Source organism: Nanorana parkeri, unplaced genomic scaffold, assembly GCF_000935625.1.
Source record: "Nanorana parkeri isolate BGI_ZX_2015 unplaced genomic scaffold, ASM93562v1 scaffold768, whole genome shotgun sequence".
NCBI lineage: Eukaryota > Metazoa > Chordata > Amphibia > Anura > Dicroglossidae > Nanorana > Nanorana parkeri.
Window position 1 is genome coordinate 586994 of NW_017307036.1, and position 12919 is coordinate 599912.

The 12919-nt window shown below is 41.4% G+C and overlaps 1 protein-coding gene across 1 annotated transcript in view; it reads right to left on the minus strand.

Moving 5' to 3' along the window:
* Positions 1–4741: 4741 nt before the first annotated feature.
* Positions 4742–12919, minus strand: part of FARP1 (FERM, ARH/RhoGEF and pleckstrin domain protein 1) — a 166628-nt gene continuing 158450 nt past the window's right edge. Inside the window, exons 26-28 of the mRNA XM_018564646.1 lie at positions 12406–12513; positions 10103–10254; positions 4742–5497 (exon numbers count right to left, since the gene is read on the minus strand). Coding sequence (XP_018420148.1) covers positions 5416–5497; positions 10103–10254; positions 12406–12513 — 342 coding nt within the window. The 3' untranslated portion in view covers positions 4742–5415. The remainder of the gene's footprint in view (positions 5498–10102; positions 10255–12405; positions 12514–12919) is intronic.

Genomic DNA, 12919 nt, shown 5'->3' on the forward strand with positions numbered 1-12919 from the left:
GAAGTAGAAGGATAATGTCCCACTGCCCTGTATGCTCTCTTTGTGGTCCTCATCATCCATGCTGCTCTGAAGTGATCTGTTGCTTAATGGTAATTTTGAAGTGTTTTCGATACATCCAACTCCAGCAGTCTTTGCTGTTGCGTATCTACCAGAAATTCCTTAGCCAGGTGAAAAGGCGAGACAATTTTAGAAATAAAATGAGAAGGTGGCTGTAGAGAGACGGGTATATATTTAAATCTGCTGCAAATTCCATACATTTATGCCAGATAGTCTAATGCATTATATGTGGATCCACAAAGAGATGTATTTGAGGACAACCCCATTATTGGACAATCTGCTTGAAGATTGTGGGGTGAAGAGACCATTCGTTGTGGTCTGGAAAAGCTGGAGAGATAATCCACTTCCTGATTCTGGTGAGCTGGGAGATAAACTGCTGTTAGCTCTACCAGGTTCCTCTCTGCCGACATCATGATTGGTGCCACCTCCCTCAGAAAAGACTGTGTAGGCCCCTGCCTCTGTATACAATAAAACAGTAGAAAGGTATCATGGCACACTCACAAGCCCGCATGTAAAACAACTTGTCTCACCACTAAGGTTAATAATAGTTATTATATTAAGGAGGTCGGGCTTCCTCCTGACAAACCTGCACCCAATTTGAAATCTTCTGCCCCCATGTGCTCCAAGATGGAGACTGTCATAGTTTAGAGTTAGGACCGCACTATAAGAGGTGCCTTGGCGCGGCAGTGCGGCTTTCACATCCTCTGCAGAAGACGTGTATCCAAACCTCTGTTATTATCCTTAGTGGTGAGACAAGTTGTTTTACATGATGACTTGTGAGTGTGCCATGATGCCTTTCTACTCTTTTACTGTTTAAAGCCCATTTCGTGTGCACCTTACTGTATAGCCGGTGACGAATTGCTGAGTGCGTTTGTCATTTGTGTTGCTTGCCTCTGTATACAGACTACCGCTGATTTGTCCTCCATTCTTAGGACAACTGGTTTTCTTTAAAGACCACTGGAAGGGGCTGTCAGAGCCTTGAATGCTGCCCTGATCTCCAGAATATTGGATACTTGTAGCTCTGTAGGGAAGTTGCATCTGCTCTGAAACCTGTCTTTGTTTCCAAAAGTTTGTCCTTAATCACTAGTATAATAGTTAAAATGTTCTTAGGGCTTTGTTTTGAAATGTGCAAAGAGAGATAACAAACATTTACAGGTACAATCAAATTGTATATAACATTAAATTAATGGCAAATAGATGTAACAATATAATTTTAAAAATTCTAAAAAGAAACTTAGCTGCAGATAAGAAGAACGTGCGTTTCTTCAGGTGAGTCCCACCAATTTCCAAGAGCTTGGCAGAAGATCAACCAAGATGCGTGCCTGTAGGAGATCTGCTGAGAGACTACCTTATTTACAGGAACAATTGGTAGTCCTAAGAAACAGTATTAACTTTTAAGCATGAGACCACTATATGAGATCATACATTCCTGTAGTGTTTTGTCATTTCATGTTCAAAACCACACCCCTCCATAGCCCTTCAATCAGGCTTGGCTAGCACATTCTTGTATGTGACACCTAATATCTATTAGTGAGCCATGAACCGTAAAAGGAAAAATGTCTCCATCACTTGTTTTCATTAGCAGGCCCTGCTTTGCAACCAGCCATGGCTACAATGTTAGCTGGTCAAAACCGTAGGGGAATGGAGTAAACATGTTAGAGGATCTATCCATTATCCTTTCTGACCATTATCTGTAGAATGCTTAGAGCTCATGTTGACAGTCCTACACTATGGAGTATTGGAATTAGTTGATATTGCCCATCTTCATTCCCAAATAGGTTTCCTGTCAGTGAATATGCAGAGAGCTCTTGAGCTGAAATGTTGGTCTGCAGAACAGCAATGCAAAAAGCTTTGCTGAATATCTCTTTGGAGTTGCTTTAGACGCCATCAAAAAGGATGTCACAGGGGTAAGAGTACTTGTTTGGCCCAATTTAAGAACCTTAAACCTCAAGTAGGGAAGACACCTCCCCCCTCAAATTTCCTTTTTTACTCCCAGGTCAGACTTAAGTCAGGCCAAGTTTGGAATTCCCCAGGTCTGTCACAGCCTCCCAGGCCATTCCCATTATGGGATATCTGGATGACCTCCTATTGAGGGAACAGTAAGCACATATTCTGAGCGGCAATGAGTTGTGGATGAAACTTCGGCATCCGCACCGAAGGATCAATGTGGATGGCATGCCTGTCATTTTAAAAGCTCTGAGCTGTTCCATATGGATATGGTGCTCTGACCTTATCAGACACCCCATGATCTCCTATCCCAAGTAACAATTTGCCACTATGTTTGATGGTTGCTGGCTTTAATAGCATGGCTGTTGAAGCCCAGGTCTCGAGAGACGGGCTTTCTGAATTGGTAATTCCTACACTGTTAAAAGCTAGAAAGGCTACTTGCTGCAAGGTCTACTATTGCACAGGGAAGGCTTATTTCACCTGGTGCGAGGAAAGGATCAGCATTTGACACAGAGAAACATCAAAGGGCAAAAGCTTGCCTCTTGTGACCTTATTTAAAAGACAGCTAGTCTCCCATTCACTGGTTTAGACATAAGGCCTATAGCTTCCTTCCTTCCTTCCAAAGGTAGTTGTGGCCTTCATTTCAAAAAGGATATCATTCTTCCATCTCTCTGACTCCAGTACATCAAATAGGAAATGTCCATTCATTGCTCGCATGTAGATCATGTTGTGCAGGTTTACCTCTCAGAGTCTGTCTTTCTAATAGAAGCAATGGCTCTTTTTGTCATTCCTGATGTAAAGGGGAACTGCACATTTTTCGGTGGCTTATGGTCTTAAGAATCGGGTGGCTCCACCCTTCCCTGTTAAAGCTCACTCTAATACAGTGGTTCTCAACTCATGGGTCGCGAGCCCTTCTGCAGTGGGTCGCGGCGCCATCAATGCGCGCACCTGACGACGCGCGCAAGGGGGCGTGTCTGAGCGGACGTCTAGAGACGCCCGCTCAGATCGAGAGAGCTCCTGGCCGGTAGTTAAAAAAAGGAAATCAAATGTATTTTATTGTGAAGTGTGTATGTGAGTGTGAGAGATTGTGTCTGTGGTTGTGTGTGTCTGACAGTATTTTTGAGGGTCCGTTCACACTAGTACAGAGCGTTAATTGCACAGTCCATTGCGATTACTGCATTGTGCCACGCAAAAATCGCACCTACCGCAAATTCTGGTGTGGGAGTTGTGTTGCATTGCCATTCATTTGAACGGCACCCCAAACGCATCTCCTGTACACAGTTTGATTGCCCGCATCGGAACGTGCGGTACCTCAATGCCGTGCGTTCCAATGCGGTGCGACTTGGGTCGCGACTTCATGACCAAGGACAAATGTGGGTCCTGAGGTTACACAGGTTGAGAACCACTGCTCTAATAGATGTGTAAGTGCCTCTTGGGCTTTTTCAGCATCAGGCAACCGTTTCCCAGATTTACAAGGCTGCCACCTGGTCCGTCCGCTATGCACATATTCTCAAAGTTTTAAGGGGTGGATGTTTAGGCCTCACCCGATACCAGCTCCAGACATACAGTCCTTCAGGCAGCTCTTTAAGCTGAAGGCTGCCCCCAGTTCTATTGTTTTTTGGGCCTGATAGTGTTTGTCATCTTACTCCTAGTACTGCTTTTCTACAAAACCAAGGTATGCTGGGAGTATTCATTTTTTCCCCCCGGTATCTAATGCAATCTGTAGGTGGCAGTATGACCCATTTGTCTCTGAAACCTGTGCTCCTTAACCTCTTGCCGTCCGCCCGTAGTAAAAAAATAAAAACCCCAGTGGTGAATAAATACCACCAAAAGAAAGCTCTATCTGTCCCCAAAAAAGGGTATAAAATTCATTTCAGTACAGCGCTGCATGACGGAATAAATGTCAAAGTACCGCAGCGCTGAATACTGAAAAATGGCCTGGACTGGAAGGGGGTTTAACAGCGCGGACTTCAAGTGGTTAAAGCAGAACTAAGCCATATGATTTATTGGTTTTCAAGAAGTTACATTTGGTGATAACTGTCATAGACATCACTCTGCTTCTAGGCCTTTGACCTTTTTTTGTATCCATCTCCTGACTTGTGCCTTGTCCACAACTTTATCCCAGAGATATTTTGACAGTGCCTTGCCACCCATAGTTGCATGCATGCTTCAGTTGCACTACCAGGGACTGAAATGCTCCAGGAAATCTCTTTTCATGCCGAGCTAATCAAAATGACCCCCACAGCTGATCACAGTTGAAAGTCAAATGGCTTTGTGTGCCATTAAGAAGGTGACTAGCTACACCTGATTGAGTTTATGAGCTTTTTTCCAATGCAGTGATTCTGTTTTTGAATTTTTTTTCTGACATGTTGGTGTGATACGTTGCACGAGTAAATACAGCTGGACAAAACAAACACTGTATCTGTCTTCATTTCTGGCTGCAAAGCAACAAAATGTGATTATTTTAAAGGAAGGTGATTCTTTTCTATAGCCACTGTATATGTAGTGAAAAAAACTACCTATACTAGATATAAAAATGGCTCAAATGTATTCATTTAAAAAAAAACTGCCTGAAAACCATTATTTCCCTTTAATAATGAAAAATGTAGTCTACTTGGCCAATGTAAAATCTGAAATGAACCTTGATTTAACTAAACAGCAGTAGGCAAGCACACTGGTGTTTTTGGATAAAAAGTTTACTGCAATGCTTCTCCATGACAGGAAATAGTCTAATAATTATACAATCATTATACAGCAATGGTTGCGATGCAAAAATGAAAATAAAATGTGTCAAAAATAATACCGACAGAGAACAAGAAACGGTCTAATGCAAAGTCTTCTATTTCTACTCTCTAGAACTCTCTAGGACTATTGTTTCTGCTGCTTTGCTTTCACAACTGAGGTGATTAAAGTGCTTTGAATGTATGTAAACCATTATGGAAAAAAACAGCTATACTGCATGAATATTGCATTGAAGAAAGCTTTATAACTTAAAAAAAACAAAAACAAAGAAAAACCATTGACCTTTTTTTGCATGTGTACACACACACGTGTTTGAATTCAAAAGTACATTTAAAAACCAGGAATATGAATACAAGATTAATCATTTGTCACTATACTAGAGACAACAGGTTTTTAATGTTGGCACACATTATTCAAACAAATTGTCAAAATGTTTTGTACAGGATGAGACCAACTACCTGCGGTCAGCGATGGGTTAATTCAGAGCAGGAAAGGGTTCATGGTCTTAAAAAAGTTTAAAAAGATATCTGTCCCGACAAAGCTGAAAAAGTCACTAAGAGGCAGTCTCTTGTCCTGTGTGGAGCAGCTGGCCTTACAAAACTCCAAGGGCTGGTATGAAATTCCTGCTAAAAGGCGGCTGGGATTCTGGAGGAGGGTAATGTTATCACTTCAGTACAAATGAGACTCCTTGTGGCTCAAGAGGCGTGAGCGACTGATGGAGTCTGTGGCACTTCGAATCACTTCCATCCACCTGTGAGATGAAGAAAACACAAAGAAAGTTGGTTTTGCAGGAGGAACTGTTCAATATATAACCTATAGGGCAGAAAATAGACAAAACGACTTTTAACCCCTACATGGCTGAGCTTGTTTTTAGTTTCTGTTCGTAAATGACTGACACTTTGGACATGTTTGCTGTGTGATTCTTCCACATCAGTAATATACTTTCCTACAAAGTGCACCCACACATATTATATATTGTTTTTTTAGAGGACAGATAGGACTATATATTTATATCACATATGTGTGTCTAACGCCTCACTTTGGACATATAAAATATAAAAAAAGAGGAAAAAACATAAAGAAAACACTTTCATCAGTTTTGATTTGTAGTATTTTTTTTTGAAAAACAGCCCAGCTAAAAAAAATGCATTAAATACATTCATTTATTTGTCATTTATTTGGAAAAACCTCACATCCCTAGAATTGTAGACATTTTTCTGTACTTCTCAGCCTAAAACTAAAACCTAACATTTTAATCTTTTTTCTCTAAAAGCTAAAAGTGGTCATCTGGCATACAATGTCACTAAGTGTGACACTTAATGACAGCGGCATACATCACTGTCATGCGAGGGTGAAATAAAAAAAATTAACCCCTTAGGGTGAAAAACAAATCTGCAGTTCAGCTAAAGATTTTCATTGTAATGGGTTAATGTGTATATTACTGATAGTATAAAAATATATAATTTTAAATTTGTTACATTTATTTACACTTTATTTTATTTTTTTACACTTTCACAATTTAAAAAAAAAATTCTTTTTTTTATTTATTTATATCAAGCAGTCATTGTGAATGAATCTCACTATTACTGCTTGATAATTTAATTAATTAATTTTTGGTTGTTATTAGGCTGCTTCAAACTTAGTGACATTAAAGTAAAAATAAAATTCCCCTCCCCCCATGTTAATGTTAGCACTTACCTTAACCCCTTCATGACTGAGGCCTTTTTCATTTTTTGCACCCATGTTATATTCCACATTTTAGGCCTGAAAATTACTTAAAACCCCCCAACATTATATATTTTCTGAATGCCAAGACCCTATACAATATAATGGTGGTAGTTGCAAATTTTTATGTTGCACAATATTAGCGCAACTCCTTATTAAACCCCAAAATTTAGTGATAAATTTAATTAAATGCCCCAAAACACAACAAAATACCCATTTTTAAAATTAAATATAAAAGATGAGGTCACAACGAGTAAAACGATACCCAACATGCCCAGTTTACAAATTGCGTGCGTCCGGGAAACAGCAAAAAACTGCAGTACCCCAAAAAGTCCACAGAAGACGCTTTAAAAGCCCCCACAGGTCATCAATTTAGAGATACCCCAAAATACTGGCCCTAGAATTAGACAGTCGGCTCTACAAGTTTAAACAGAGTCCCGGCGGCAAAAGTCGCCGGGAGTCTGTTTAAACAGCCCCGATGCTGCCCCGATGCAGCCCCGACGTACACTGTACGTCGTCAGTCACGAAGGGGTTAAATGATGTCTCTTAATCCGATCTTCTTTCCTGGTGTTTTCATCTGTCCCTCCAGCGGTGCAGCGGCTCTCCGATCCAGCGCTGACTCCTCTCTGCTTACAGGCATTTCCGATCCCGCGGTGTCTGCATGCGGGTGCACGCGTCCATAGACTTAGCTTGCGTCTCTCCGCGTCTCCCGGCCGAGAATCCGAACTGTGCATGCGCCCGCCCCAAGATCCTTGTGGCCGCACGAGCAGTTCCTGATTCTCGGCACCGGAGCGTGCAGCAATAACGAGGTAAGTTTAAACCGCTGTTAAAGCGTTTAAAAAAAACAACAACTTTTTGCCTATATCTACTGCTTGTCAGCAGTAGATATAGGCAAAAAAAACGGGAGGGTTTAGAAACCCTTTAAGAACAGCCAATAATAACCATAGTGACACTGATGCTACAGCATTTCAGGATCAGATGTCACTAAAGGTTTTCTGATCGTTCGGCTTTACCCCTAATATGATTTCCTGGTAAAGCAAAAGGATCGCTTATGACCCCATCCTCAGCAATACCTGCCTTTCCTCATTTCCGTGCCACTCCATTCAACCACCGGGATTGAAGTGAAATCCCAGGCACTTCCAGGTATTGGAGAGCATGTGATTCGCTCCCCGTCACATGACAGCACCGGTGTTATTAGCTCCCATACAGTATTTCTCTTATGACAGGTGAACTTTAAGGGGAAAAGTTGATGCCTGCATATATATTCAGCTCTCTGTATCTACTGACCGCATTAAGTTTTCACTAAAGAAAACATCTGATATTTGTAACAAGTGTACTGTAATTGTTGCTACACATGGATTCTTTCTGTACATCATGTCCCCATATTGTTGTAGGAGGGTTGTAGTTACTGAATGTGGTAATTATGAGATAAATCATTGCTGGTTTTTGCTCAAGCTGGAGTCCAAATATGATCCATAACTTCTCCATGATTTACAAGTCAAAATCCAATATAGCATTTAAGGCAGGGGTAGATCACGATCTACCCGTTAGGTAGATCGTGATCTACCAGTAGCTCTCAAAGCTGATGCTGGTAGATCACGAAGGGTGTGAATGGCGGCCCCTTTATTCCATATTGGACCTATTTATTAATTAGGCTGTGCACACATGATTACCTATTAGCCGGAGTCTGCTGAGCCCAGTTCCCTGACACCTTTCTGGTGGATACTAGTGGTTGAAGTGCTATGTATTACATCAAAGAATATTAGGTTACACAGCCTGTTGCACTGCACTGTTTGCAAAATACAGCAAGGTGAGCCAGGAGAGACAGCCGGGAGAGACAGACAGGAGAGAGCAAGGAGAGACAGCCGGAGAGATAGCCAGGGGAGAGAGCAAGGAGAGACAGCCAGGAGCGAGAGGAGAGACAGCCAGGAGCGAGGGGAGAGACAGCCAGGAGCGAGGGGAGAGACAGCCAGGAGCGAGGGGAGAGACAGCCAGGAGCGAGGGGAGAGACAGCCAGGAGCGAGGGGAGAGCACGCCAGGAGAAGGGAGAGACAGCCAGGAGCGAGGGGAGAGACAGCCAGGAGCGAGGGGAGAGACAGCCAGGAGCGAGGGGAGAGACAGCCAGGAGCGAGGGGAGAGACAGCCAGGAGCGAGGGGAGAGACAGCCAGGAGCGAGGGGAGAGACAGCCAGGAGCGAGAGGAGAGACAGCCAGGAGCGAGAGGAGAGACAGCCAGGGCAGAGTGCAAGGAGAGACAGCCAAGAGAGCGAAGAGAGACAGCCAGGAGAGACAGTCAGGAGGATGGGCAAGGAGAGACAGCCAGGAGAGAGAGCAAGGTAAGACAGCCAAGAGAGACAGCCAGGAGAGACAGTCAGGACGATGAGCAAGGAGAGACAGCCAGGAGAGAGAGATAGAGAGAGGGAGGTTTTTTTCATTGGTAGATCTCATGTAGCTCGTCATTTGAAAAGTAGATCTTAACACAAAAAATTGTGGGCACCCGTGATTTAAGGGATATGATAGATTACAAGTTAGCTATGACTAAGGCTTGTAGAGCCAAAACAAATTAGAGTCTTGTTGCTGTGATATTCAGGATGACGACTTTTAATTAAATAAAAAATGAATTATGGATCATATTTGTACTCCAATTCTTTCACTATGGAGGGTATTGGGAACCCTGCTGTTAAATTAAAAGAAATGGAGTAAGCTGTAGGTGGTGAAAGTCTTTTGGGAACACAAGGTCTTATAAGCTTGCACAAACAAGTGCAGCAGTTTTAAACAATACACAAAAACACTGTGCAAATAATAATGTGTGTTATGTTAGAACAATATATGAGCAACATGTACCAAATGGTTAAAGGAGAACTATGAGATGAGTGATTTCCACTCACCTCATAGTTCTAGCCGACCTGTGACAATGAGACTGTCACAGGTCGGCTCAGTAGATCGGGAGGTGAGCGAACCCATACCGGGTTCGCTCACCTCTCGATCCTGTCACAGCTCTCTGCTGTGACAGGGGAGGGGCTGGATTCCCCCCTCCCCGCTCCGATCTGCCAGCGCTGACTGGTGGAACGGACGGGGAGGGTACAGCTGGCTCTGCCTCTAGATAGGCAGAGCCAGCTGTCACTCACGCAGCTGGGCGGATCCCGACGTCCATGTCGGGATCCGCTCCGGCTGCGGCGTCTCAGTATACCGTGAGCTGTAGCTCACGGAATACTGAGCTTAGGGTGACGGGAGGACGCTAGTTTGTGTCCTCCCGTTACCCTAAGGAGAACTATGGGGAAAAACACTGACCCCCATAGTTCTCCTTTAAGGCAACAGGTTGATTTTGAGGCGATCCCTTCTGTTACAATACTTACCTAACCAATTCATCTCCTGAACTAACACACATTAGGATATGCACTGATATAATAGATTTTAACCCAGAGGGATGTATTAACATGGGTCAGCCATTTCCCTCCTTCCCAAAACATTTGAGTGAGGTGTTCTCCAAAATATTACATGGATAAAATAAACAGGGAATAGATGTTCCTTAAGATGGAAGATACTGCTGAATAATATAAACCTGTAGGCAATGACATAATAGCTCTCACTTTGTTCTTCAGCAAAAATTCAATATTCTCTCTATTATTTACCTTTCAAAGGTGTATTCATTTTCAGCTCTGAAGTAGTAGACATGAGACTTGAAATGCAGTTTAAAGACATAATCCTTATGAATGTTCTCTGATTCAGAGGGAATGGTGAGTGAATAGCCAAGCAAAGGGAGACTGGCTAATGGATGATTATCCTGAAAATAGAAGCATGACACATTTAACGGAGGCATTTAGTATCCTATATTTTCCGACACATTCTTTGTCTGTTAGGCCAATATAATACATGCAGAATATACCTTAAACTAAAAAAAGGTTTACTCATAAAATACTTGGGAAGTCTGAATACAAACTATACACAGTCTATTTACATTTCCTGTCATTTACAGAGCTGAGAAGAGTCAACATCCCTGTCAGGTTTTTATTTCTGTCTCTGGCGCCAATGGAGAGATTTTCTCTGCAAGAAATGCAGGCGTGGCTGTCACAAGGTCAGGAAGGCATGGATTGCAATATAAACATCGTCAGAAGTTTAAAATCCTTCCAACCCCACACTTAGTGATGGTGAATATGAACAAAAACTAATTTTTCTTAATGTTCTGGCAATAAAATCCTGACAAAGATATTTGTGGGGATGGGTTAAAATGACAATAAAGCATGATTATAAAGGATGCGAGTCTGGGGACATGACTGTCATTGGAGGAGTCCTGCTGGGTGTCTCTCACCCCTAAAAAAGGTAACACTCAAAATATATATCAGATAACGCTACAAAAACAAAGTTTTTACAGAAATGTTACCCGATGCTGGTATCATTTGGCACAGGAATGTTAGTCTTCAGCATAAAGGATTCCAGAGCAGAAGAGATGAGTGCAAACAAGGGATTCATTAAAACAGAACTTTAGTGAGGAAAAACAATTGGAGGAGTTTGTTTCAATAGAAGAGACTTTGCATATTTCTTATACAAAACAAAAAACGTTTCCCTGTCTCCTGACAATGTTTTAAAGAGCCTGCAGCACGTGTGTAGTGTAGTGTACATCGTCAGCCTATTCCTGGAAACTGTAAGATGACTAGAACAAAGCCAGCATGAAACCTTATATTAAATATATAACATGATTTAAAACCCACACTACATAAAATGTATATATTACATGTTAACATGCTCCACATTATGATAACGTTGCATACTAGTATACCCAGATTTACAAAAAGTGCATACATATTTCTTCATAATTTTGATTACAATCTCATTCTCTTCCCCTTCTGGTTCAACGCGTTTCACTGTTGTGCTTCCTCAGGAACCACAGGTAAGTCTGAGTAATCAATACGTGGCAAATATTAAATGTTAATTCACCAAAAAAAGTTATAAGAAAAGACCACTCCCCCTTATAATACTGTATTTATGGTTAGTCTCCACCAGTATGCGGTGGAATATTGTAATTTTCAAACATATATCTTCCCAGATAATATTCAGCGTTGTGTTTGAAGGCCCCTCCCCCAGTGAACTGAGTTGCTTCCCTAAGGCTGGCTATTAGTTAATACTTGCTCCATATATCATTAAGGTGTTTTTTTGTGATTTGTGAACATTTAATATTTGCTAGGTATTGATTACTCAGACTTACCAGTGGTTCCTGAGAAAGCACAACAGTGAAACGTGTTGAACCGCAAGGGGAAGAGAATAAGATTCTAATCAAATTTATGAAGATATGCAATTGATTTACTTTTATGTATGTGGGGTTTTTAATCACGGTATTTAATACATTTCAATATTGAATATATTTAATATAAGGTTTCATGGCAATTCCTAAAACCCCCCACAAACGATATATATTTGTTGGTGTTGCTGAATTTCTTACTGGGGTGTGGTATCACAGTTTCATCTATAAATCCAACATATACTGTTATATCTAAGAGAAGATGTTGGTGGATGGAGTGAATAGGGACAATTTGGATCCATCACCGAAGGAGGACGACAACCAGCCAGGTAAGTTTGCGGTGTATACTTGCACATTATGGCATGAGCAGTGGAAGTATAATAAGAGAGGGTTACTGCAAGTATAGGAATTATAGGTAGGGTTACCACTAGGGGAATAAGGCAGGACATAGTCTTCTGCACCAATATTTCAGGGCATAGCCCTCTGCACCAATATTTCAGGGCATAGCCCTCTGCACCAATATGAAAGCGAATGTACCAAATATTTAGAAATGACATAAATATACATACAATATTATAGTCATAAGAACTACAACCCATCCTGAATTTTCTTATTAAAACAATAGGCTCACATTTACTAGTTACTGCTTTTTAGCATGCTTGGGTCACTTAGGTGGTTAGAGTTCCCCACAACATTTACCTGATGTGATTTGTAGAAAAACAGGCAGAAATTTGTGAATACCACCCAAAGTTTCTGCCATCCATTGCTATTCTTGAACTTTCTAAGCAGGTTTCCCGACAGCTGATTCTGACAAAGGGAAAAGAAAATTATTACAACAGAGTTACTCTGAAATAGGGACGAATGAATATATCGTCAGTGGAAATACATGGGGAAAGCCTCAAACATTTGTATATGTATGTGCTTCCTACAGGTTTGCTGAATGGGCAAGAAAGCCTTCAAATTCATATTCTGAACAGTCTATCATAACGCAATCAGTAATTGCACATTATATCTTAAGACTAATAAGTGTCAAAATTAAACATAAAACTTACACATGCACTTGGAACAGCTGAATCACTATATTGTTACAACACACAAAAACCTGTTTGATTGAAATATGTAGGTTGCCCCTGCTTAACTGATTTTGAAAAACAGAAGTTTTTAATTCCTGTAAAATCTGTTTCTAAGGGCCACAGGATCGGAAGTAATTCAG